General features: G+C 49.6%; 1 protein-coding gene across 6 annotated transcripts in view; it reads left to right on the top strand.

The window, feature by feature from the left end:
• Positions 1 to 27,126, top strand: part of SMAD3 (SMAD family member 3) — a 126,885-nt gene that overhangs the window by 74,295 nt on the left and 25,464 nt on the right. For all 6 annotated transcript variants that reach the window (XM_086322842.1, XM_086322847.1, XM_086322844.1 and 3 more), the window contains 2 exons: positions 26,190 to 26,383; positions 26,572 to 26,703. In XM_086322842.1, coding sequence (XP_086178968.1) covers positions 26,190 to 26,383; positions 26,572 to 26,703 — 326 coding nt within the window. The remainder of the gene's footprint in view (positions 1 to 26,189; positions 26,384 to 26,571; positions 26,704 to 27,126) is intronic.

Below are 27,126 nucleotides of genomic sequence, written 5' to 3'. Positions count from 1 at the left end.
GCTTGCCTTCCTGTCGCTGTGTCTTCGCAAAGCATCCCGTCTGAAGCAAGGTACCTCCCTTGGCTATACTAAAGGCCCCCCAAATGTTGGATAACTAGATTTTTTTATTAAACCCTGACCCAACCTCACTCAGTTAAAGGTTCAGTAAGTCTGTCTTTTCGTCAGCATGGGTGGAAGCCAGGCTCCTGGCCCCGACAAGTCAACGTGTTTGATCCAAGAGGGTAGAAGATTCTAGAAGAGACAATAAATACAAATTGATGACCGTTGATGACTTGTCTCCCCATCAAGTCTGCCGTTTTCTCTTCTTCCCTAGTCTCCACTGAAAATGAGGTAGCCTTAGTTCTCCCTGTGATTTCGAGCAAGAGAAATGGTACCCAGAGGTGGGGTTGTTATTAAACTCCCTTCTCTGTTCTCTTTTCTCTCTGTCTCTGCCTGCCCCAAGTGTAGTCCAGGCCACACCTCCCCAGCCTTCCCTGGCATTCAGTGTTGCAGATCCTCCAAGGTTGGCCACTGCCACAGCTTCGACAAAGCCACCACGAGGCTCTGCAGGCTGTTGGAAGGCCTTCTTTGTGGAGTGAACCCCTCTAGAAGTCTGACATCTTCAGGATGGGAACCTGTAGAGAGATCAAGGGACTCTCCTTCTCAGGCTTTGGGTATTGAGTTCTTGGGTTGATCCAGGTAGGTCTAGAGCTGGCAGAGGCTCCGGGTAGCCATACAATTTGCTACTCAAACTGGGACTCTGCGAGTGAAAGGAGATGCATTTACTAATGACACGAGGGCAGTGTGAATTGAACTGTCCCAAGCGAACGTTGTGTGGTTGGTCTACAAATGTCCCTTGGCCCTTCAGGTTCCATTTTGTTTTATAAGAAGCAGTGCTTCCCCCATTGGAAGAACAGGCAAGAGTTGCAGGCTCAGATGCTCCCGGGGACAGGCAGAAGGTGGGAGGCTGGGGCCTGGTGTCAAGACAGAGTGGAACTTGAGGATTCATTTCCCATCTAAAGGGGCATCGGTGACATGGCATCAGCCAGGGGTTGCCAGATCTTCTGATTTTTTTTTTTTTCCGAGAGGCCAAAAATCTAGATTTACATATGAAATCTCCCAGCTTTTAAAAGTTGGCAACTAACTTAAAAATTTAAAAATCTCTGTGTAGGCCAAGCACAACATCTGTGGGCTGCTGCCTGTTTTCAACCTCCGGCCCAGACCAATTAATTGGTGGCTTTCTTCTGTGTCTCTGGATTCCGGCAGCGGGAAGTTTCTCAGGAAGTTGCCCAAATTGACCACGAATGAAGTGGGGAAGAGGAGAGAGGCGCTTGCCTTGACTTCAATGGAGCATTCATTTGCACAATAAATATTTATTGAGCACCTGTTATGTTCAAAGCGCTTTCTCTGTTATGCTGTGTTTTGGGTTTAATGTTTTGAGACAGCTGTCCTACTCACGCTGATAAGTTCTTTATATCGTGCACTGTTATGCGTCCCTGCCTCTCCCCTGGGATTATAACCAGGATGGATGCAATGGGGGAAATTCAAGAAGGGATGTGGATGGAGAACCTGGGGCCCAGCTCTCAGGCCCTGGACAGCTCATTGGATGTCAGCTTAATGCAAAAGTCCCTAGGAGATGGTCTTCATCTGAGGAAAGACCTGGATGTGACGACCTGGAGCAGAGAATGCCCAGCCAAGGACACTTGTTCTGCAAGGTCCCTGAATTTTGTTCTAAGAGCAGGAGGCAGAAATCACAGAGGAACAGGCTGCATTCAGCCCTGTGTTGGGCAGAACTTTCGAATGTAGTGCTGTATCTGAGGCTGTTGGGTTAGAGGAGAACTGGGCATGAACAACAGACTGGTCCCAAGTCGGAAAAGGAGTATGTCAAGGTTGTATATTGTCATCCAGCTTATTTAACTTATATGCAGAGTACATCATGAGAAATGCCAGGCTGGATGAAGCACAAGCTGAAATCAAGATTGCCAGAAAAAATATCAATAACCTCAGATATGCAGATGACACCACCCTTATGGCAGAAAGCAAAGAAGAATTAAAGAGCCTCTTGATGAAAGTGAAGAGGGGAGTGAAAAAGTTGGCTTAAAGCTAACATTCAGAAAACTAAGATCATGGCATCTGGTCCCATCACTTCATGGCAAATAGATGGGGAAATAATGAAAACACTGAGAGACTTTAATTTGGGGGCTCCAGAATCACTGCAGATGGTGACTGCAGCCATGAAATTAAAAGATGATTGCTTCTTGGAAGAAAAGCTGTGACCAACCTAGACAGCACAGTGAAAAGCAGAGACATTACTTTGCCAACAAAGTAATAAAAGTCTAGTCAAGGCTATGGTTTTTCCAGTAGTCATGTATGGACATGAGAGTTGGACTAGAAAGCTGAGTGCCAAAGACTGATGCTTTTGAACTGTGGTGTTGGAGAAGACCCTTGAGAGTCCCTTGGACTGCAAGGAGATCCAACCAGTCCATCCTAAAGGAGATGAGTCCTGAATATTCATTGGAAGGACTGATGCTGAAGCTGAAACTCCAATACTTTGGCCACCTGATGAGAAGAACTGACTCATTTGAAAAGACCCTGATGCTGGGAAAGATTGAAGGCGGGAGAAGAAGGGGACAACAGAGGATGAGATGGTTGAATGGCATCACCGACTCGATGGACATGAGTTTGGGTGAGCTCTGGGAGTTGATGATGGACAGGGAAGCCTGGTGTGCTGCAGTCCATGGTGTCTCAAAGAGTCGGACACGACTGAGCGAGTGAACTGAACTGGGTTAGAGGACCCCTAAGTTTGTCTTTGATTATCCAGAAAATCTAATACCTTGCGGCTGCCTCCTGCTTACCCACCAGATTCCTGGACCTTAAACTCTTTTTTTGTTTTTTTAATTTTTATTGGAGTGTAGTTGCTTTACCGTCTTGCGTTAGTTTCTGCTCTACAGCAGAGTGAGTCAGCTCTATGTGTACATATAGCCCCACTTTTTTGGATTTCGTCTCCATTCAGGTCACCACAGAGCACTGAGTTGAGTTCCCTGAGCGCAGGAGACTCAATAGTTATCCACTTTATACATAGTTTTAATAGTGCACGTATGTCAATCCCAAGCTCCCAGTTCAACCCCTCCATCTCCTTTCCCTGCTTGGTGTCCATACGTTTCGTTCTCTACATCTGTGTATCTATTTCTGTTTTGCAAATAAGATCATCGAGACCATTTTCTAGGTCTCATACATATATGCGTGAATATGTGATATTTGTTTTTCCCTTTGAGTTAACTTCACTCTGACAGTCTCTACTTAATGCTTTTTTTCTGGTTTGTGATTCGTATTTCTGATGGGCTTCCAGCAGGTACTAGCTTATTTGTACTCTGGCAGCTGAACAAGGGGCCAGGTGCCCCAGAAAAGCCAGTTCAACTGTGTTGAAAACAGATTCGGTTCACCTGGGGCTGAGGGGAGGCGCCGGTGGGGGCAAGCTCTGGGAGGGTCAGTTCTTGATGCTGTGAAATGTTGCTCACATATTCTGGTCTCCTGCACCATGAGTTTTAAGTTGGGGATGATACTACCTGCCTCCAGGATGGTTTGAGGCAACTAAGATCCAGAGAGCTTAAGTAACTTGCTCGCGGACACATACCTGGGCTAGGAGGAACCCAGTCCCGGACCGGACGGTTGACTTTCACTGTTCTCTTATCCATGATGCTAAACTATTCCATTTTTAATTTCCTTTGTGTGTGTGTGTTCATTCTTCTTCGTATCTCCCCCCGCCCAAACCCCCCCATTGTTTCAGGACTATCAGCATTCAAATGTTTAAGAACCGGCCTTTTTCCCTGTGCACTTGGCCAGAAGTAGGAATTCATCACCGTCTGTGAACATTTGCAGAGCCTCCATGGTTTGTGTGGAGTTATACTAGAAATACTCAATCCCGGGGCTGGGCTGGCAATGAACTCAGTCTTTCTGCAGAACTTTTGGGGACGTATCACCACCAGGTTGGAAGGACTGTCCTTCGGGCACGGCGACCTCTGTCTCTCACTTCGTTAATGTGCCCCTCCCTTCTTGCCCCCAGCGTCAGTCTTAAGTGTGCCGAGTGCTCTTCCCTCTTGGCATGTCCTAGATGTGTTAGTCGCTCAGGCATGTCCAACGCTTTGAGACCCCATGGACTGTAGCCAGCCAGGTTTCTCTGTCCATGGAATTCTCCAGGCAAGAATACTGGAATGAGTTGGCATTCCCTTCTCTAGGGGAATCTTACCAACCCAAGGATCGAACCCGGGTCTCCTACATTGCAGGCAGATTCTTTATTGCCTGAGCCATGAGTGTCCTAGATAAGAGGTTTCCAAGTGATGTGCCCTGATATACAGCCTTCCCATCCCCAAATCTTAGGCTTCTTGAGGGGAACAGTGTTTATATCTGGTTTGTTTGGGAATAGGAGGTTAATATAGGGGAGTCTGGAGGCCTGAGTGATTGTAGAGGCTGCCGATGTCTTAAGACATTGGCAAACCACCGTGCTAAATTATGGTGAAGCTATAGTGACCTCAACATTTAAAGATTTAAAAAAAAAAGCTGACAGAATAGTCTTGTGATGCTTGAAAGGACCCTGCACTTCACCATCTGGGCCCACCACGTTGAACATGAACATAGGGATGTGAGGCCGTGTGCAAGAGAGAGCTCGCTCGGAGCACAGCACACCTGGAAGTTTGCTCCTGGGTTTAAACATCCCCCCACCATCATTTCCCTGGCATGCCCCTTTGCTCCGTGGATCGTTCCTGGCCAGGCCACACCCTGCACGCACCCCAGTCCCCACACTACTGAGGCAGGGGCTGGAGTCTCTGTGTACAATTTATTCTCCAGTGCCAACTTGAAGTTCTGAGACCCGCTCTGTGATGCTCTGAGGCTTTTCATTGATCAACAGTTGTTACGAGCAGTGTCTCAAGTCATGGATCTGCGCAGTTTTATGAGAATGACTAGATAGTTAGACGTTCCTGTACCAGAGAGGCTGTAACTACTTTTTCAGCAAACTCATTAATGTGTGTGCATGTCACGCCTTTTTAGAACGTCATAATGGAGTCGTTATGCTTTCCTGTGTCAACACTGGCTTTCTTCAGCGTGTCATGGAGTAAACAGAATGATAGCTCTGACACTGTTGGGGCAATAGATGAGATATAACTGACATACAGTAAATGACACTTATTGAAAGTGTGCAGTTTGATGAGTTTGACATATGTACACGCATGAGACTATTGGCATGATCAAGATAATGAACATGCCCTTCGCAAGATCCCTTCTGCCATTTGTACCTCTGCCTTCCTGTTTGCCTGCTGCCCCTCGGTCTCCAGGCAGCCACTGGTCTGCTTTCTGTCACTGTTCATTAGTTTAAACTGCCTAAAATTTTACACTAATGAAATTGTACAGGATGTACTCCTTTTATTTGGTGGGGGGATACTTTCATTCGCATAGCATAATTATTTTCAGATTCTTCCATGTTTTTGCATGTTGCAGTCGTGAATTCCTTTTTATAACTGGGTAATGTTTCACTGTATGGATATAAACAGGAGTTTTGCTCTTTGTGTTTAAAAGCAAAGAATTTTAGCTGAGGCTGTCAAAAGTATATGATCCGTATAAAATATTATGTCCGAGGGGAATATGTACACGTGGGTTTTCTCTCATTTACTTTTTGTTTTAAACGTTTCTTATGGAGGAGTAGTTTTTTTTTTTCCTTTTGAAAATGCCCTTTGAAAGAGCAAATATTGGTGTAGAATGCATTTGGCCCTCAATTTTCACTTAATTAAATCAGTAATTATGTAGTGTTTCCTACTGGGACTTGGGAGCACGAAAGGACTTCACATCACAGCCATCAATGGATTTGCTCATGAGGTTCTGACATCCTACCTGGGGTAGAACTGCGGTGCTTTTAGACACAGGATGGCACCAGCTTGCCTTCTATAATCTTCTCAGTGGCCGATGCTGAATGTTGCAGCAGCTACGCCTTCCCTGCCTGCGATTCTTCCGTGACCAGGCATGGGGACAGACTCTGCAGTTTCCGCTGCAGCTTCCGCAGCTCTGTGATTCCTGCTCAGAGCATTTGTGCGGAGCGCAGGCAGGAAGTAAACCTTGTGGATTCCCTCATCCTTGCAAAGCCACACACAGAAGGCCAGCTTTGGAGTTGACCATGGGAGTTGAGTTCCTGGCACTTGGGCAGTCCCCAGCGGGAGCTAGAACAGAATGGTATTGCTGGGGTGTTGGAATTGTGTTCCTTTTTGCATTGTTCAGAGAAATTTGCCTGGAGGAAGTCTTCTCTGTGTGAGAAAAAGAACAAAACAGTGAGCTGCTGATTAATAGTTAGTCACATTGTCGGAGAAGGGACCTTGGGCATATCTGGTCCAACCTGCCCGTTTTACAGATGAGAACTAAGGTTTGGGGAACGGGAATAACTCACAAATAGTCACTAAAGCAGGACTGGGACTTGAAGAACCCAGGCAACTGCTTCAGACCTTCACTTTCATGATCTCTGAGGATGGGAGTGTCAAGAAAAACTTGGCAAACTTGAGTGGACTTAGGAAGGAGGAAATTGTTCATCTCCTTAGTCTCTGCTCAAAGCTGCTGGTATCATGTAAAACACCACCAGCATGGACAACAACATAAATTGTCCTCAGATGAAGTTTCTGTCATGTTCTAACATTTAAACTGGCCCTGGGAGATGAGACACCTTCCCTAAGGTCACCCAGGTGGCAGAGAGAGGAGCCAGAGCTGAAATCTGGTTCCTGGTCCCTGGTCTCACCTGTTCCCACTGTGTCTCCTTCACGGCAGGTGAGTATGCCGGGCAACAGCCTGATGCAATGGAAAGACCCTAGGCTGTTGTGTTTGGAGTTCAGAGCTTGACTCTGCTGTCCTGCTCTCTGTGTGACCTTGTGGAAGAATCTTAACCTTTCTGAACTTCATGGTGGTCTTTTACAAAACAGGGCCCTGTCCAGCAGGATAAAAGTATATAAGTATAAAGTGCTTAGCGAAGAACTTGCTTTAGGAAACAACTGATTGATGTTACCTCTGGAATGAAGGTGAGGCAGGTATGGGAAAAGCTAGTTGTGAAAAGAGAGCCTGGAAAGCAAAAATTAGGTCCGATTTGCACCAACTGTGGGGTGCCCTTGGCCCTGCTCCTGCACACTGACTTCAGGGGTGCATGGTTTGGTCCTTTAGTCCTTGATCCTTTGAAAAGCTGAGCAAACAGAGGTGCTCGCTAAGTGCCCGGCACATAGTAGGCCCTCAGTAACTACAGACTGGGGCTGCTGGAGCATCTCCCTGCCTCTCCTGGTAGAGGTGGTCGTCAGTGGAGGTGAGTGATGGTTCTGGAGGTGGCTTGGCGTGGCACCTGGGCTGAGTGGGAATCAGTACAGACTGGGCGGGGGGAGGGGGCGGGGATAGGGGACAGTGTGTGTCTCACTTAGATGCCACTTCAAGTCATGCCCTGCCATTGTCCCATGGAAAATCTCCATATAAATAATCGATGCTATGAGCAGGGGAAAGAGGAGACAAAGCCATTCCCTTTACTGGGGAGACCAGGATCTGACTGTTGAAGGGCCGTGGGGACAGAATTGGGTCCTTTTGTGGAGAAGTGGCTCTTCTGCATCTCCACCCGCTTCCACCTGGTGCCCGAGCAGAGAACATCCGAGATACTTCTCAAAGCAGCCGAGATGACTCAGGAACTTGAGCTTGCCTGTTGCCGGAAGGCAGGCAGAGCCGGGGGGCACCCTATTGTGGGGCAAGAAGAGAGCGTCCGGGAAACTTTCCCCACCGACTGCCAGGCCTCCCCGAGTGGCCCCAGCCTCCCCTCCCGCCACCCTGCCCCTTCCAAGGAGCCTGCTTGAGAATTCAGTGATTCACTTCCCGTCTTCCACCCTTGTTTAACGTTCCCTCCATTGTTACCAAACAGTCCAGGCCCCGGTGGCAGGGGGTGTCTGCGCTCTGGCGGCAGAGGGAGGGGAGGGCAGAGCTGTTTACAGAGCCGGGAGATGGGCCCGGCCTCCTTGGAACATGGGCCGGGAGGGCGCTGGGGCCGACAGCTGGCTGTGCGGAGGGTGGGAAGCGCCAGAAGGCGGTCCTCCTGCCCAGACACCCTCTGGTCTTCCTGCCCGGAGGGGAGCCCTGCCGTTTGTTGTGGGCTTAGCTTTTTTGTTCCCTGACAGCTGAGTTTTCCATTTCGGGCCACAGATAGTTTTAGGATCATGGATTCCTGGAGTAGAAAAAAAAACAAGAACGGAAGGGGCCCTGGGGTGATGCTCTCTGTCGCGGCCTCGGTCTCCTCCTAAGTGGAGAGAAAGAGGGAGAAGAAGTGCAGTGGTTCATTTTAGAGCCCCCACCCCCACCCCCAGCTCTGAAGTCCTCTGATTCCTGAACCTGGAACAAACCATACGAGGTCATCTGTATTCATTCCTGTGTCTTGGGCAAATCCCACCGAAGCTAGCCACAAATGTGACCACGTCTGTGAACCATAGCACCCGTTTCCTGACCTCTGACCTTTGAGGTCAGCAATTCTGCAGCCTGTTACCTTTCTGGGTTTCTTTTTAAATGTTTATTTTTATTTATTTGGCTGCACTGGGTCTTGGTTGCACCATGTAGAATCTAGTTCCCTGACCAGGGATCAAACCTGGGCCCCCTGTACTGGGAGGGCAGAGTCCTAGTCACTAGACCATCAGGGAAGCCCCATCTTTCTGGTTTGAAGCCAACTTCTCTCAGGAACTTGTTTGATACCAGTTTATCCTTTACTATCGCCTCACAGCTGTGACTGCCACAGCCTTGTTGATACTGCTGTTAGGTTTGGGCTTTGGGGGTTTGTTTTCTTCTAACCTGCAGAAAGAGTGGAAGTTCTGAGGTTTTCTCTTTTCCCCTTGCTGTGTGTTGTTTCATTTCTGAGATGGTAGTCCCTCTTCTTGATCATGTATTTGCTCTGCTGCTGTTGATGATTCAGATTTGTTTCTTCCAAGGCCCTACGTGCGTAAAGGCAGTCAGGGAGCTGGCAGATGTAAACACAACCATTCTAAAGATCCTTTTCACGGCAAATTAGTGTGTTTCTCAGGTAGGTGAACTGTCAGTGCAGGATAGCAAGCAGACAGGAGAGACTGGCAGAACCCATCATTTTTTTAAGGATTTTTTTTTAATGTGGCTATTTTTAAAGTCTTTATTGAATTTGTTACAATATTGCTTTTGTTATTTATGTTCTAGTTCTTTTTTAAAGAGGGGGGCATGAGGCATATGGGATCTTAGTTCCCTGACCAGGAATCGAACCAACACCCTCTGCATTGTAAGGTGAAGTCTTAACCACTGGACCACCAAGGAAGTCCCTGAACCCATTGTTGTATAGGTGGGATGCGCCATACCTAGAGACCCCTCACCTCTGAGCAGCACAGCCAGGGCGGGAGCGCAGACACTGCAGTCCACTCCCTGGCGTAGACCCACATTTGTTGTGCATATGTCTTCTCTGCCAGTAACTTCAACACTGATAAAATCTCCACTCAACAAATATTTGTTGAGTAAATTCATCGAAAAACCTTCTAGCCCGTGTCTGCCTACAACCTTAGCCACATATGACTTTGTCTCTCTCTGGTATGATGAGTGAAGTAGGCAGGACTTCCTCACTCAGAAGCCTTTCAGCTCCCTGCACCCCATCGCTGGCTGCTTTAGCAGAATGAACTGGCACCTGTGGCTGTCATTCCCCCGCTGTTTTTAATGGCACCTCTCGATACCAGCTGATTGCTTCGAGAACATTCCTGGCATTGGGTTTCTGGCAGTAACGTGCATCTGTGGGTCCCTTTACTACAAGGCTTCATGTCTTGATTGGGTTCCTAAGGCTGGGATGCAGCCTAAGGTTTGTATTTGTCGCCTCCATCTTCTGATTGTTGCTGCCCAGAGGAATAATTCCCTTGCCCTGACCTACTTGTGAACAAATGCAACATACAAGCCCCATGCTCCATTCAGGGGATGGGGGCAGTTATTTTAAGCTGGGTCTCCTTGTCCTTAAGGAGCTCCTGTCTTTGCTGGGAAGGGAAGCCGGGTACACATGGAAGTTACTCTATCATCCCAGGTGATGGTGATGGTGAGTTTGGTGAGTGTTGGACAGTAAGGTCTGTAAATCTTTGAAGAGGGGAGGACAGAGAGATCTTTCTGCAGGAAGAGCCACAGAATGGGGGTAATCTTTAAGCTGGAGGCATAATTGGGCCGAAGGGAGCCTCTGGACCCCTAGACCATGTCAGCATACCACCAAGGACTGAAGATCTGTGGCTGTGGATATAAGAGCCCCACACTCAGGCACTATGGCTGCAACATGTTACCTCAACAACTTGAGCCAGCGAAGCACTGTGAATTTCCATACCTGTAACGCAGGCCTCTCGGAGAAGGCAGTGGCACCCCACTCCAGTACTCTTGCCTAGAAAATCCCGTGGACGGAGGAGCCCGGTAGGCTGCAATCCATGGGGTTGCAAAGAGTCAGACACGACTGCGCAACTTCACTTTCACTTTTCACTTTCATGCATTGGAGAAGGAAATGGCAACCCACTCCAGTGTTCTTGCTTGGAGAATCCCAGGGTCGGGGGAGCCTGGTGGGCTGCCGTCTATGGGGTCGCACAGAGTCGGACACGACTGAAGCGACTTAGCAGCAGCAGCAGCAACAGCAACACAGGCCTCTAAATACCTGTGTGCTGTTTGGGAAGTGGGCGTCTGATGAGGCGATGGGTGGGCAGGTACTCTGGGTACTTGGCTGGGACTGGGTGCATTGGGTGTGGAAGAGAGTTGTGAGGGTGCTGGACCCGAGGGGAGAGAGCTTCACCTGGAAGCCTTTCTGTGCTCCCAAGTGGAGCTGCCGGGGGGTTGGTGGGGGCAGTGGTTGGTGATGCAGCTTTTAGCCTAGAGCTGTTTAGTCCTTGAGGCCAGCAGGTGATTGCCACCCTGACATTTTAAGTTCTGAAGTCCTCCCTTCTTGTTTACTGGGAATTCCCATCTTCCTGCCCATAGGGGTTCTTTGCTGTCTTAGGTGCAATTGCCCCCAATGAACCAGAACCTTTTGTTGAGAGACAATAGGAAGTCTGTCCCCTTAGTCTGAAAGGAATGCTAATTGGCTGCTTAAATTGTCCTCAGGATAGTGATGCCCAGAATATACAGGACACCCGTTCTTTGTTACCAGTTAGATGGAAACTGCTTATGTAAGCTTGTAAAGCTTTGGACCAGAGAGGCAGAGTGTCTGTGGAATGTTAGAGACTGGTGTCCTGCAAACGCTGTCTTTTCTGCTTACACAGGTAGCTGTTTAACTTCATGGGCCTTAAACTCACTTTTTCTAGAAATGTGGTCATTTCCCACCCCTCCCTTGCTTCCAGCTCCCCTACAGTGGCTGCCCTGAAAGGTTTGAGGATTCTTACTTAAGGCTTTGGGGCCTATTTACTTTTTTAAAGTTAATTTTTATTGGAGTATGGTTGCTTTACAATGTTGTGTTAGTTTCTGTGCAAAGTGAATCAGTTATACATATAGCCCCTGTTTTTTAGATTTCCTTCCCATTTGTGGGCCTCTCTTAAAAATAAGGGAAAGAGTGGTAAATGTGATTAAGACTGAAATGTGAGAATGTTCCTTTCCCAACCCGTATTGTATGGTATTTCACCAGAAATGGTTGTAAACTTGGAGCTTGAGTGAACATTTTCTAGAAGCCCTACTCCTCAGTTCAAATGTCACAGAAAGTTGCCAGGTTTACCCTGCATGCTCTATAGTGCTCATGACATTGTTTTATCTCCCTGGCCAGTGACTCATAATGAAGGAAGTCAAAACTGAGCAATTAACAGAAAAACTCCTCATTTGTCCTCTTCACCTCTCCCCCCCCAACTCCCCTAGTCACGAACACAGCCTGACATTTTCTGTATGTCTTTGGAAACTTTGATTTGTTTTAATAGGACAAGGCAGTGAGCGATCATCATCATTGCCTGGTTCCACTCCTTGAGGCCCAACTGTCTGTGAGAATCTTCTCCAAAAAAGGAAAAAAAAAAAAAAAAAAAGACAAAGAAAATCCCATCCCCAAACGTGCAGTCTGCCCACAGGAAGTGATTCATGGGGCTCAGTTCTTGCAAACCTGGTGGGGCAGGAGGTGGAAGGCTGGGAACTGGGTCTGGGAAAAGACAGCCCCAGAGAGGCTACTCAGACCTTAATGGTTTCTGCTGGAAGAAAGTGAAAAAACAGAATGACTAAGAGTCCTGTAATAAGAGTTGTTTGTTTAGCGAAGTGAGCTAATATTGAAGTTCACTGGCAGATAAGACAAGAGAAATAGCAGTTGTCAGGGGAGGTGACTCTTTGGAGCCCTGCCTTTTTATTTTGTAAGAGATCAAAGACATTTCTCAGTCTTCAGGCATTTATTAGTGGAAGGCTGATCTGCAGTTCAAGCCCTGGTTTTCTCTTCTTCAGAAAAAAGGGTCTAAGCCTAGATAATGATCTAACAGTCTCCAAAAGCTGCTCCCCACGCCCCCCTATCCCCCACCAGCCTCTTTTTTTTTTTTTAACTTTTCCCTCCAAAGTTAGACTGTGGAGCCTGGTGAATCTCTTCCCCAGCTGCTCCCGGAGTGCCATGTAGAGAGAGAAGGAACCCTTTTGTCTTCTTGTGTGAGTCTGTCCTCTGGGCTTCAGGCTGCCATTTTCTCTTTTCTCCCATACTGAAAATACAAATGAATCCATTTCTCCAGAGCAGTTTGGAAGCAGGGACCCTTGAAGTGTGGGCTGTTTGAATAGCCATGCTGCATGTAGGGCCAGGGCCACAGGAGGCCAGAGTCCCCCAGTCGAATAAGAAGTATCTAAACACACCTGAACTCAGAGTTCCATTTCAAACTCCCTGTGTTTTACGAAGTGAGCTTTCGGGGTGGGGGTTGTAATAAAAGCTGGGCTGAAGCGTACTTTTTGCCTTAAGCCCATCAGAACAGGGCCAAGGGCTATGAGTATCCTGAGCATTCTGTGAGTGATCTCTTTAAAAATAAACAAATACATGATCTTCAGGCTTAATTCCATTCTTAGTGAATATTAACTGGCAGAGCAAAACGGCGATCCAGAAAGTTCCGTGAAGCGTGGCATCAATTCTTTCCCCCTTATTTCAGTAACCAGAGACCAACCCAGACTTCTGTCACATCTTCCCTTTCCAGTGTGAAACCTCTGTGATCCTGCGGAAAAAAAAGTAATCCCCGTCAAGTTGGTTCTTGGAGGAAAAAAAAAGTTTCTGAACACCAAAGCTGTGAAATAGATTCCACATGAAACACTCCTTTTCCTCCTTGTCTTCCTTCTCCCCCTCTCCCTCCAAGACATAACTACTTTCTTTGCATGGGTGAGGGGGACGGGAGGGTACCATGACCATGGATGGTCTCACCAGTCCCATGGAGAACCTCTGGTTCAAAAAGAATGATCACAGGCATGGGGAGCTGGGTTTGGGCTGTGATCCTAGCTTACAAAGTCGGGCACCACTTCTTGCCCATCTGGGCAACTTTGAGCGAGTCACTCAATGTCATGTGAATCTTTCACCTGTAAAATGGGATTGAGGGGACCCACCCCACAGAATCCCTGTACCCAGGGAGATGATGAGTGAGAAGTGCCAGGCTGACACCTGCTCTGAGGTGGAGATTGCTTCTGTTTCCCCAACCTGTGCCTGTGCCCAGAGTATTTCCATAGCCCACAGGTTCTCAAGGAACCTAGGGGAGTGACTTTGCCCCCTAGGGGACCTTTAGTGATACCTGGAGATGATTTTGGTTATTGCAGCTGGGAGGTGAGGTGCTACTGGCATCTACTGGGTACAGGCCAGGGATGCTGCTAAATGTCCTGCCACACACAGGCCAGCTGTGGCTCCTCTCCACCCCAATGTAGAGTGATCTGTCCCCAGTCTCGGGAAAGCTGAGGTTGAGCAGCTGGGGTGAGGAGGGGACTGGGCTCCCCTCACAGCCCGATGTTGAAAGATTCTTGTTGTACGTGGGCTTTACAGATGATTGTAATTAAGTGAACTTTCTCCAGATCAGCCTCCTCCTTCTGTAGAAAGTGCACACCCTGAGTGCATCCCGGGGCCCTTGGGAGGAGTGAGGCCCTCACGTCCAGATAATGTGTTTCCTGTGGGATCCACCCCCCGCAGTGGGCAGGACGAGGTGTTCCTTGGCTTCTTCCTTCCAGGGTTTGCCCAGGGGGTCCTCCCACCTCTGGGGCTCACACTCGGGCCCCATCTGCTTGGAGCACTTGTCACAGATCTGAGCCAGCAACTCTGGAAAGCTCTCAGCGGGGAGGGGAGACATCAGTCCAGTGGGGAAGGAGTGAGAGCTGGTTTCTGGTCCAGAGCACAGCACAGGGGGCTTCAGCCTGGCATGGGATGGGTTGTTCCCCAGTGTGGCAGCCTAAAGCATCAGCTATTACCCATTGGCAAGTTCAGATGGGAATTGGGTTGTTCTTGGTGAAGTGGTTCAGTGACTGGTATCAGGGCTTGTGAAATTCTGTTTTCAGCTCTTCACAGGCCAATCTAAACTGGAACATTAAAAAAAAAAAACGTGCTTAGTGTACTTAACAAAACTTGCTGAGGACATTTATGAAACGGGCTGGAGCATGTGGTCGCTGTGGTGGGGTTACAGGGAAACCTCAGTTATCTGGAACTTGGGGACCACCCCCCAATCCCCTGTGCCAGATTCTTCTTTTGTGGCACCAGATGATAAGAAGGAGCCAATACTGGAAATGTTACTTTTTATTTAAACTCTAACAACCAAAGTAAACTTTGAAAAGATTTGGGGAATAATAGATTCAATGTACTGGAGAAGGCACTGGCGACCCACTCCAGTACTCTTTGCCTGGAGAATCCCATGGATGGAGGAGCCTGGTAGGCTGCAGTCCATGGGGTCGCGAAGAGTCGGACACGATGAGCGACTTCCCTTTCACTTTTCACTTTCATGCATTGGAGAAGGAAATGGCAACCCACTCCAGTGTTCTTGCCTGGAGAATCCCAGGGATGGGGGAGCCTGCTGGGCTGCCGTCTATGGGGTCTCACAGAGTTGGACACGACTGACGTGCCTTAGCAGCAGCAGCACATTCAATATACAGCTAAATTTCTTTTTGTTTGTAACAGGTTCTTTTAATGTAACTTTCAGAAGGTTGCACTGATGGGACAGAAATTATAGCATACGTCCTTCACCTAGATCAAGTGCTCAGACCCAGTTTTTAAAAAAATATTTGTCATCCTGAAGATTGAGAACTCCAGGCAACTTAAGATGCAATACAATAAAGAAAACTTATTAATATGTTTTGTCGCACTCAGCTTACTGAGGGCGAATGTGGGCTCACGTCTTTCAGACTTCAGCAGCGAGTTCTGGCTGCTGTGAAATGACAGCTGGGCGACCACCTTCTTGCTCTGCGCTCACTTGCTGGGTGAACTTGAAGGGCTTAATCTATGAATCTGTTTCCTCAACCACAGAAGGAAGGAATTGGGCAGGATGCTCTCAAGGTCCTCAAGTCCCAGTCTGCAGTTCTGCAGAGTGGGTTTTCAGGTAGACAGTTAGCCGGGGCTTAGCTGACCAGGAATGCTTCGTTCTTTAAATGCTGGACGTCTGTGATTTGTCACCTGGAGCCCCTTGACTCGACGTGTGACCCCTGTGTGGCATTTCTGCCTGGAACAGAGGATGCTTTGGTTTTGTCTGTGGGGGGGTGTGTGTGTGTGTGTTTGTGGCTGTACTGTATCTTTGCTGCTGCTCATGGGCTTTCTCTAGTTGCGGTGAGCGAGGGCTTCTCATTGCAGTGCCTTATTGCAGAGCGCGGTCTCCAGGCACTTGGGCTTCGTGGTCGTGGTGCTCAAGCTTAGTTGCTCCTGGTAGGTGGGATCTTCCTGCACGAAGGATCGGATCTGTGTTCCTTGCATTGGCAGGCAGAGTCTTAACCTCTGGAGCACCAGGCAAGTCCTGGATTTGGCTGTGTTGACCAAAGGGAGAGGATCCTGGGTGAACCCCTAAATCCACTGGCCCTCTCAGCAGGGCTATTTGCAGGGCTTTCATATTTGCTGGGGAGAAGGAAATGGCAACCCACTCCAGTATTCTCGCCTGGAGAATCCCAGGGACGGGGGAGCCTGGTGGGCTGCCGTCTATGGGGTCGCACAGAATCTGACACGACTGAAGCGACTTAGCAGCAGCAGCAGCAAGAAGTCAGTTTCCCTGGTAAGGAGGCAGCATGGGACAGCATGGGAAAAAGCACTGTTTAGCCCACCCTCCATTTCTCCACCCGAGTCTGGCTCTGAGTTCTGGCCCTGCTCCTGTACAAGTTACATGACCTTGGTCAAGCCCCTTTAGTTCTCTAAACTCGGGGAAGGCAGGATGCCCTGGGGTTGAGCCGTCTTTGTATTCTCACATAGTAGCAGTGTGCCCGGGCTTCCTCCATGGCTCAGCTGGCAAGGAACCTGCCTGCCAATGCAGGAGATGCAAAAGATGCAGGTTAGATCCCTGAGTTGGGAAAAATACCCTGGAAAAGGAAATGGCAACTCAGTCCAGTATGCTTGCCTGGAAAATCCCATGGACAGAGGAGCCTGGTGGGCTACAGTCCATGGGGCCAGAAAGACCTGGGCATGACCGAGTGCACACGCATGCCTATGCAGCAATGTGCCCCGCGTATAGTCCATGCTGTGACTGGGTCCTGGTGTGTTTCTGGAGCTCTGTGCTCTGCTCCTGATCTCCCAGCCCCGTGTCCAAGTCTGCCGGTTTCATGTCGGCCCCCAGATGGCTGTGAGTCACAAATCTCTGGTCACAGGGATATGTGGGCCCCGGGCCTGCCTCTCTGCCCGAATGCACTGGTGGGCTCTGCTTCACCATCAGCTCTGGACTTTGGCATGTCCGTGTCCTTGGCTGTGGCTCCCACCATCATTTTGGGACACTTTATGGGCCCCACTTGGAGCCAATGGGAGGAAACCTAATTTCCTGCCACAGGAAATGGTTCAGCTGGTGAAGAATATATTTAAGGAATAAAACCTCTGTCAGAGGAGCTTGAGAGCGTTGCTGGAGAAACTCTTGAGGGTCTCTCATCAGGAAGCTGCTGGATGTGGGACAGGACCTCAGCCCAGAGGCGGACTGTGCTCTTAGCCCCAGCAGCTGGTCTTGGGCCATGCTGAGAAAGGACTGGGTCAGGGAGAGGGGCAGGTCGGAAATAGACCCTTTTCTGCAGTGGAGCGTGTTTATGGTAACATCAGCTCAGAATTAAGACTTATTTATTGGATTTGCTTAAAATGGGCCCAGCGCCCCGTAAGGCTGGGAGGGTGTGTACCAGACACATGGACTAAATTAGATCCAGCAGCTGAAACTCCCAGTTCACTATTAATCCTTTGGTAAGCATTACTGGGTGTTTTGAGTGGGACAGAGGGAGAGAAGGAACACTACCAGGGCTAGCTCTGTGCAGCCTTGAGCCCAAAGGAGTAGTCGGTGATGCATAGAAGGACATGAATGAGATGCCCTCCTCGTCATGAGGTTGCAAATTGTACAGCCCAGAAGCAGGGGCATGAACTAGATGACTTCTTCTTCTTCTTTTGAATATTTTATTATTTATGTATTTGGCTGCATGGCTCTTATCTGTGGCACCTGGGATTTTCATTCCAGTATGTGGGCTTCTCTCTAGTTGAGGCACATGGGCTCGGCAGTTGTGGCACACTGGCTTACTTGCCCCATGGCATGTGGGGTCTTAGTTCCCCGACCAAGGATTGAACCCACGTCCCCTGCACTGGATGGCAGATTCTTAACCACTGGACCACCAGGGAAGTCCCAGGTGACTTCTTGAGGATACTGCCAAGCCAGACCGGTGGTCATGTACTCAGGAGCTGGAGAGAGTGGTGATGTCTCCCCACCATCAGGCCTGGCCTGGCAGCCAGGAGACCTGCTCTGTAGCTATAACCTGGGTGCAGACAGCTGTGTGGTCCTAGGAGGGGGGCGCCTTTCCTCTCGATGGAGTGAGGCGGGACCATTACAAGACTTGCCTTATGACCCAACTGCATCTCGGTGAGGCTGCTCTGAGATAAGGAGCACGAGAGTCTTGTGAAGACTAGAAGCACCAGGCTACCCAAGGCCTCGCTGTGGCTCCAGGGCTGTGGACCCAGATGGCCCGGGCAGGGGCGGGGCCTGCTGTCTTGAGCTCCTCCTGGGGACCTTTCTTTTCCGGGCGCTGTCATAGTGATGGGGGTAGTAATAGTGATGCTACAAAAACAATAGTGGGTTGATGCCATATATTGTGTCCTAACTATTCACCAAAAGCTTTCCCTGGAATGTCATTTAGTCCTCCCAACAATCCAGCAAAGGGACTTATTTAAGATGACAGATAGTTAAGACCAAGACATTAAGCAATCTGATCAAGTTTACACAGCTATTGACCAGAGAGTCCGTATTTGAATCCAGGTTTATCCAAGTACCAAGCCCCAAAGTCCTTTTTTTAAAAAAATGGTGGTATATTTGACATACAACAAACTGCATGTTTTTCCACTGTGCAGTTTGGTCATTTGTGACCTGTGTATATACCTGCAGAACCACCACCAGGGATAAAACCACCATATGACCCAGCAATCCCACTCCTAGGCATATACGCTGAGGAAACCAAAATTGAAAAAGACACACGTATCCCATTGTTCACTGCAGCACTATTTACAAATAGCTAGAACATGGAAGCAACCTAGACGTCCATCGACAGATGAATGGATAAAGAAGTTGTGGTATATACACAATGGATATTACTCAGCCATAAAATGGAGCGCATTTGAGTCCATTCTGATGAGGTGCATGAACCTAGAACCTATTATACAGAGTGAAGTGAGTCAGAAAGAGAAAGATAAATATTGTATGCTAACACACATATACAGAATCTAGAAAAATGGTACTGAAGAATTTATTTACAGGGCAGCAAAGGAGAAACAGACATAGAGAATAGACTTATGGACATGGGGAGAGGGGAGGAGAGGGTGAGATGTATGGAAAGAGTATCATGGAAACTTACATTACCGTATGTAAAATAGATAGGCAACGGGAATTTGCTGTATGGCTCAGGAAACTCAAACAGGGGCTCTGTATCAACCTGGAGGGGTGGGCTGGGGAGGGAGATGGGACGGAAGTTCAAAATGGAGGGGATATATGTATACCTATGGCTGATTCAGGTTGAAGTTTGACAAAAAACAATAAAATTCTGTAAAGCAATTATCCTTCAATTAAAAAAAAAAAAACCACCACAAGGAGTCAAGGTACCAACCATCACCTTTATTCCTTGATAAGCTCCCTATCCCATCCGCCTCCAACCGCCATCCTGAGGCATCCGCGGATCTGCTTGCTGTCATGCAAACGTAAGGTTGCATTGTCCGTTGACTTTATATGATGTTATACAAACAGAATCACAGCTGGCTTCTTTCGCTGAGAATGCTTGTTTTTCTCTTCATCCACGTGATTTGTATCAGTGGTTCATCCTTTTTTGTTGCTAGACTTTGTATGGCTGTTTCAGTGTGTTTGTTCATTCACTTGTTGAGAAGCATTGGGTCATCTGCAGTTTGGGGCTTGGATGAGTACAGCTGGGATGAACATTCGTGCACACGTTTGTGTGGACAGATGCCTTCGTTGCTCTCGGGTAAGACTTCGGAGCGGACCTAGTGGATCATATGGTGGGTTTATATTTTGAACTTTTGTAAAATTTCTAAACTGTTTTTCAAAGTAGTTGTACCATTTTACATTCCCACCAGCAATATAAGTTGTAGTTGCTCTACATCCCTGCCAGGACATGGCAGTCTTCTCAGTAGCAGCTGTTTTAATAATGATGGAGTGGCATCTCATTGTTTTAGTTTGCACTTCTCTAATGACTAGTGATGTCAAGCATCTTTTCATCCTCCTTTTTTCGCCACATTTATATCTTTTTGTGTAGTGTCTGTTCAAGTCACTTACCTGTTTTGTTTTTTAATAGTTGGGTTGTTTGTTTTCTTATTAGTTTTCAGAGTTCTTTATGTATTCTGGAAATAGGTCTTTTATCAAATATGTTGGTGGTTTAGTTACTAAGTTGTGTCTGACTCTTGCAACCTCATGGACTGTAGCCCACCAGGTTCCTCTGTCCATGGGATTTCCCAGGCAAGAAGACTGGAATGTGTTGCCATTTCCTTCTCCAGGGGATCTTCCTAACCCAGGAATTGAACTGGGGTCTCCCGCATTGCAAGCAGATTCTTCACCGACTGAGCTACAAAGGAAGCCCCATCAAATATATTCTTTGCAAATATTTTCTCCTAATTTGTGGATTTGTCTTTTTTATTCTCTTAGAGTCTTTTCAAAGACCAGAGGCTTAGCCTTTGATGATGTCCAATTCATCAACTTTAAAAAAACTTGGAATATGTTTCTGATGTAGTATCTTTGCCCGTCCCAAGGTCACAAAGATGCTGTCCTCTTTTTTCTTCTAGAAGTTGTATAGTTTAAAGCTTTATATTATGACCCACCTTAGTTAATTTCAGTGTAAGGTGCACGTGCAGATTGCATCTTATTTTCCTCGCATATGGCCGTCCAGTTGTTCTCGCACCGTTTGTTGAAAATGGTCCCTTATTTCTCTACTGAGTTATCTTTGGACCTTTTTCAGAAACCAGTGGATCGTATCTACGTGGCTATTTCTGGACTCTGAGTGTCCACTGATCTGTACCTTGTATTGTACCTTCCTTGGTTTAAAAAAAATTATACTCTTAAAATAATTCATGTATGTAGTTTAAAAACTCAAGAAGTCCATGAAGAACTCAGTCTCTCTTGATTTTTTCCTTCATATTCTTATTTTTTATTTCCAGGAATGTTTTTCAGTAGTTTGCAAATGTTCCTGTTTTAGGATTCCAGTGACTTGTCTCCCTGAGAGTAGTTTTTGTTTTGTTTCATTTTGTTTGGAAGTTTTTTCCTGCTCCCTACATTGTCTCAGACTTCTTTTTTCTTCCCTACTATGTCTGTCTCTGTGGGGATTCCGGATGTGCATCTCTATTAGAGAGTGTGGCAGTGAAAAGCTGAGTGCCTGCTTGGCCTATGGCAATGGGAGGGGCCTGTTGGCAAATGGGCTTCCCTGTAGGGCAGGCCTGCAGGAACTGGGTCTTTTTGTTGGGTGATCCCCAGATGTCAGTGTTGCAGGTCTTTTCTCCTGGGCTGAGCTGTTTAATTCCTCTGCAGGTGGGAGTGGGGGCATGGGCCTGACTGTTAGTGTCCTGGTGCCTGGTGAACAAGGGAGCCTTCACGAAATCCTGTTTCTAACCCTTGTCTGACTTCACCCCCAGCTGAGCCCTGTGACTCCATCCAGAGCCCTGCTCTCCGGATCATTTTCCACAGAGAGCAGACCTGTCTCTGGCAGGCCTGGGGAGGTCCTGTTTGTGGGGAGGCTGACAGGGAAGGAGCTGGGACCTGCAGGCCTCTTCTGCAGACTTTAGCCCCATCTTCCTATTCTCAGCCGAGTCTTGACACGTGAGTGGTGCCTCCAACTCCTGAGTCTTCCCAGGTTTTGAGGCCCAGTGAGAATCACTTCTGTTGGCTTCCTCTGCTGATGCTTGGTCTCAGCTCACATCACTCTGCTAAGTCTGTTCCCATTTGGCCAGCTGCTTTCCAGTTTTGTCTGATCTGCTCTTCTACTCATTGTCTTGGGCAGGACAGGGAGAAATGCATCCGTCTGGTTTGTTGTATTTGACCAAAGACTTTCCTAGTCTCTCCCACCCCTGCCCTTCCTCTCCCCCTCCTCCCCTCCCCTCCCTCCTCTCCCCTCCTTTCTCTTCCCTCCCATCCCCTTCTTCCATCCATCTCCTTCCCACCATCTACCACTTGCCTCCTCTCTCTCCTCCACCTCCCTCCCATCCTCTGTCCTTTGTCCCCTCTCCCTCCCCCGCCTCGCCTTCCCAGTCTCATACCCCCTCCCATTTATCACCACCCGCTTCTCCTTACTCCTTCCTTTATGTTTGGAGCTTTGTCTGCTTTAATACTGCAGGTAGACAGCCAGGATCTTTAGGCCCTGAGAAAAAACAACCCGTGTAACCCAGAAGGGGTTGGATGAGGAGTCAGGACACTGAGGCCTCTGCCTGCCAGTGTGATGTGCTTTCTGCCCTCCTTGCCTCTCCTTCCCCGCTGTCAACTCCCCAAACCCATAAGGGCCGAATCCCCACATAGCATGCTCAGGCCTTGTGCGTCCACGGCCTCCCATTTCTGCCCACTCTGCACCTATCTCTCCCTTGCAGGCCCCCGAGCAGATGTGGGGCCCTGGGTCACTCTGGGTCTCTGGTTCGGCTGTTAGGGGTCCGGGGGTTAGGCCGTTAGGGCGGCGTGTGGGCACCCCTCTGCACCAGGAGTGCCCAGACTTTCCTGTCCGCCTTCCCTGCTGAGGCCCAGGCCCTGTGCACGGCTGACGGGAACGTGGCCTTCTGCTCACTCTCTCAGGCTGTCTGTCCCGTGGAAAGGGGGACCCTTCTCTCCTGTTGTCCACCATCACCCTCTTCCTGCCCTGTATTACTATTTTTTTTTTTTACATCTATGACTCTTATTTCTGTTTTGTAAATAGGTTTTTTTGTATCATTTTTTAAGATTCCATGTATAAGTGGTATCATATAATATTTGTCTTTCTTTGTCTGACTTACTTCATTCAATATGACAATCTCTGGGTCCGTCCATGTCACTGTAAATGGCATTATTTTGTTCTTTTTTTATGGCTGAGTAATATTCTGTTGTATACATACACCATATCTTCTTTATCCAGTCCTCCTCCGTCAATGGACATTTTGGTTGCTTCCATGTCCCGGCAATTGTAAATAGTGCTGCATTTAGAAAAAAAAACGCCTTCCATCAACTGGGTAGGGAAGGGGGACTCCCTGCACAGTCACTCCTTCCTGCTAGGCTGAGCATCTCGCCAAGGACTCTCCATGTGGAGGCCACTCCAGGCATTCAGTTGTCTCTTTTCGGGGGATTTTGGCAAACACTGAAGAGGGAGTGTGGCCACGTCCCTCTCTGTGGGCACACAGTGGCTTTTCAAGACAATAGGAACAGCTAAGTCCTTCTCTGTCCCCACTAGTCACCTCCCACTCCCCGCTTTTCTCCCCCTCAGCCCACCTCACTTATCCAGGGCTGACTTCGGAGACGGTCCGCTGTGGTGTGGAAGAATAATGCTCATTGCTTGGTACTTCACTAAGGACTTTTTTTTTTTTTTTTAATAATTTTATTTATTTATTTTTGGCTGTGCTAGGTCTTCGTTGCTGGATGTGGGCTTTTGCTGGTTATGGTGAGCAGGGGCTTCGCATTCCAGTGGTTTCTCTTGTTGCAGAGTATGGGCTCTAGGGTGTGTAGGCTTTAGTTGTTGGGGGGATAGGCTCAGCAGTTGTGGTTCCCGGGCTCTAGAGCACAGGGTCAACAGTTGTGGTGCACAGACTTAGTTTCTCTGGCATGTGGGATCTTCCCAGATCAACCTGTGTCTCCTGCATTGGCATGCAGATTCTTTACCATTGAGCCACCAGGGAAGCCCCCAGAAAGCACTTTTGAGTGGGTACTGAAAATTGCGTGAGGTCAAGTGCAGCAGTGGGAGCAGAATGTTCCCATTTTACAGATGAGGTAACTGAGGGGCCCAGAGACCTCAAGACTTGCCCAGGGTCTCACAGGCAGAAGAGTAGAACCTCATCTTGACCCCAGGTCTCATGACTCCACATCTGGCCGTCTGCCTTCCGTGTCTCAGGGGCGAGTCCCAGGCTGTCTTCTCTCGTTCTGCCTGCTAATTACTGTTTTGGGGCTGTTGGGGTTCCTTGGTGTGGGGCCCCACAGGAGGGAGGTAATTACACCCTTGGAGTTGCCCTTAGTCAGCAGCTCCCGGCAGCCCCTGCGCCATAGCCTGGGTCTGACCTCTGTCCATCCTTCACCCTACCCAGGCCAGTGACTCAGAGAGTTTGCCTGGATTCCTGTTTCTGTCTCTTTGGTTGGTACTTCTGGTGGCATCTGGCAGGCCTCTCCCTCACAGTGTCCATAAATTCCATTTATTCAGGAAAGCAGGTACCCTCAGTCAAATGGGGGCAGGGAGAGAGAGCTTTAAATGCCTCTCCACCAGCCCTGCCCAGCCATCAGAAACGTCCTGTCCGCTGACCAGTGGAGTCCAAGGATGAGCCTTCTTGTAGGAAGGGCAGTACTGCCTTTGGGGGCCTCTCTCTATATATAAGAGCACCCATCACATCCACTCTTTTTTTTTGTGGTGGGAGGCATGCAACTCGGCTTGTGGGATCTTAGTTCCCCAACCAGGTGTCGAACCTAGGCTCTCAGCAGTGAAAGCAGGGAGTCGTCTAACCACTGGACCACCAGAGAATTCCCTGTCTCATCCACTCTTGACTCTTCCACCACCGCTGCCTCCAGTGCGCTTGTCCCCACAGCCAGAATTTCATACACACACGCACACACACACATCTCAGAGGGTTCCTGTGGCTCTTAGGAAGAAGGCAGAACCAGAATCTGAGACCCTGCAGAGGCACCCCTCCCTGCTACCCCAGCCTCCATCCTCTCTGGCCACTCTGGCCTCCATTCTGGTCTCCCTCCACATTGTGCTTTCCACCTTCTCGGAACTTTAGCACATGCTCATCTCTCTACCCGAAATGTCCTCCTCTCTTTGCTTACTTGCCTTTTAGACTTTCTGGTCAACCACTGTCCCCTCAGAGATGCCCCGTCTCGCCCTTCCGTGAAGCATCATCCCCAGGGTCGTATGCGCTCGCAGCTCCCTGCTCTTCGCTTGTCATTGTCACTGACCTGATTAGTAGATTAACGTCCGCCTTGCCCATGGAAGCTCTGTGGAAGCCGGGACCGCTTTGTGGGCTCTTTTCCTCTTTCCCTCACCAAGGTATCCCTAATGCCACACAAAGTAGGAGCTCATGAAACACTTGTTAGATAAAGCATTCCTTTTTTTTTTCCTCCTTCTTCTTTGTAATTTGGCTGCTCCAAGTCTTAGTTATGGCAGGGCCTTTAGTTGATGGTGTGTGGGATCTAGTTCCCCAACCAGGGGAAACCAGGGATTGAACTCGGGCCCCCTGCATTGTGAGCATGGAATCTTAGCCCCTGAACCACCAGGGAAATCCCTTGATAAAGAATTCTTTGTGTATGGACTCTCCTCACCCGTCTAATCCTGGTTGTCCCCGAAGTCTCGCATCTTTTCAGAAGCCGCCTGTCTCCCACCTGACTCTTGGCTGATGGTGCTCATGCCACTCAAGCTCCCCAGTCGTCACGGCCTATGGCACTGCTCCAACTTTCATTTGGGCCGATGACCTGGAGATTTTAGAGGAAGATTCTGATGTAATGGGTTGGAGTAGGCTTTCTGGTTTTGCCTTTTAGAAGAGCTCCCGTGGACACACGCCACTGGTCCATCAAGGACCACATTTTACTCTGGGGAGGGGGTGTGATGGGCACTAGGTCAACTGCTCAGAGGCCAAGTCACCACAGAAAACAAGGCTTGCAAAGGGACAGGACACTGCCGTGGGTGGTGGGTTGGGCCGAGCTGGGCTGGGGACCGAGGAGAACCAGGCCTGGAGTGCGGTCGCAGCTCTGCACACACACGACCATGTAGGCCTGAGCTCTGAGCTAGGCGAGCGCCGTGGACCGGGCGCCTGGGCCACCGGCCAGAAAGGGGCTCCTGAGAGGCCTGCTGTGTAGGCCCTGACCAGTTACAGTTCCCTTTCATGTCCCTCCCTCGCTCCCCACCTCATCACAGACCCCAGCTGAAACAGGGATTTTCCCCCTTGTTTTCTTGTGTTTGAGGAAGGAACTGGGTGAGGATGGAGAGCCGCTGGAGACGGGCTGCGCGCCGTCATCCTCCTTGCGGCATCACTGCATCCTCACGTCGGCTCCTGAAGAGCTCCCGTCTTCTAGCTCAGCCCTGGCCCCTCTGCCCACCTCCGCCTGGCCTGGCCTTTGCAGAGCACAGTTCAGTGCCGTCCCTTCAAGGTCGGGGAGGGTAGTCATCCCGCGGCCTGGTGGCTCCGGGGTCTGCTCTGCCGGCCCAGGAGCCCTTGGCCTGCCGGGTGGGCCTCTGTTCTTCTCCTGGACCCCTCCCAGCATGCCTAGAGCTTCTCTGATCTGCAAGCCCTCTGCCTGCGAGCCGGACAAGCGCTGGCTGTCGGGGGAGCTTTCTGAGTCTCCGCCAGGCTCCCAGGAGCTCGGCGGGCTGGCCTTGGGGAGGAGGCAGGCCGGATCCCCCTCACTGTCCGTTTCTGCTCCTCCTGTCCGTCCTGGCAGGTCCCTGGATGGCCGGCTGCAGGTGTCCCACCGGAAGGGGCTCCCCCACGTCATCTACTGCCGCCTGTGGCGGTGGCCCGACCTGCACAGCCACCACGAGCTGCGGGCCATGGAGCTGTGTGAGTTCGCCTTCAACATGAAGAAGGACGAGGTCTGCGTGAATCCCTACCACTATCAGAGGGTAGAGACCCCAGGTATGGCCTCCTCTGTGGGGTCTGCAGGTGTCTACCGGGCATCCTTCTCCTCCGCCTCTTCCTCTCCCCGTCCCCTGCCTTCCTCTCTTCTTCCTGAGGGTGGGCCTCTGGTGCATCTGGGGGTGCCGGGGCTTCAGTCCAGCCTGGCATCCACCCTGACCCTCCTTCCCTCTGTCTCCTCTGCACAGTTCTACCTCCTGTGTTGGTGCCCCGCCACACAGAGATCCCGGCCGAGTTCCCCCCGCTGGATGACTACAGCCATTCCATCCCCGAAAACACTAACTTCCCTGCCGGCATCGAGCCCCAGAGCAATATTCCAGGTAGGCACCCACAAGCAGTGAGGCCAGCCCCGGAGGCGGGCGCGGGACGGCCCCGTCACCCCATCTTCGCACACCCGCTGGCCCGAGGCCCCTGACTCAGACCCGCGTCCCTGTGGGGAGAGGATCCGTGGCCTTGGCTCCCCGCTCACTAATGATGCTTTTCTTGGCATGGAGGAGCGGCGGCGTGACCCTTCCGCCCGGCCTCGGTGCAGTCATTTATTTTGGAAGCGGAAATAGCGAGGCTGTGTTTCTCTCACCACCCTCCGGGCCCTGGGGCTGGAGTTCAGGCAGGATCCCCCAAGGTCTGGGGGCTGCGGAGGCAGTGGGCCGAGCCGGGGCCAAGGGCCCGGCAGCGTGTGGAGAAGGGCCCTGTAAGTAAGCCCTGGGAGGGTTCCAGCCTGGGTGGGAGGTTTTACTCTAAAG

This window comes from Bos grunniens, chromosome 10 (assembly GCF_055505025.1).
Source record: "Bos grunniens cultivar Pamir isolate PY7600 chromosome 10, Bosgru_T2T1.0, whole genome shotgun sequence".
Lineage (NCBI taxonomy): Eukaryota > Metazoa > Chordata > Mammalia > Artiodactyla > Bovidae > Bos > Bos grunniens.
The sequence above is the reverse complement of the archived record's forward strand: the minus strand, read 5'-3'. Positions and strand labels throughout refer to the sequence as shown.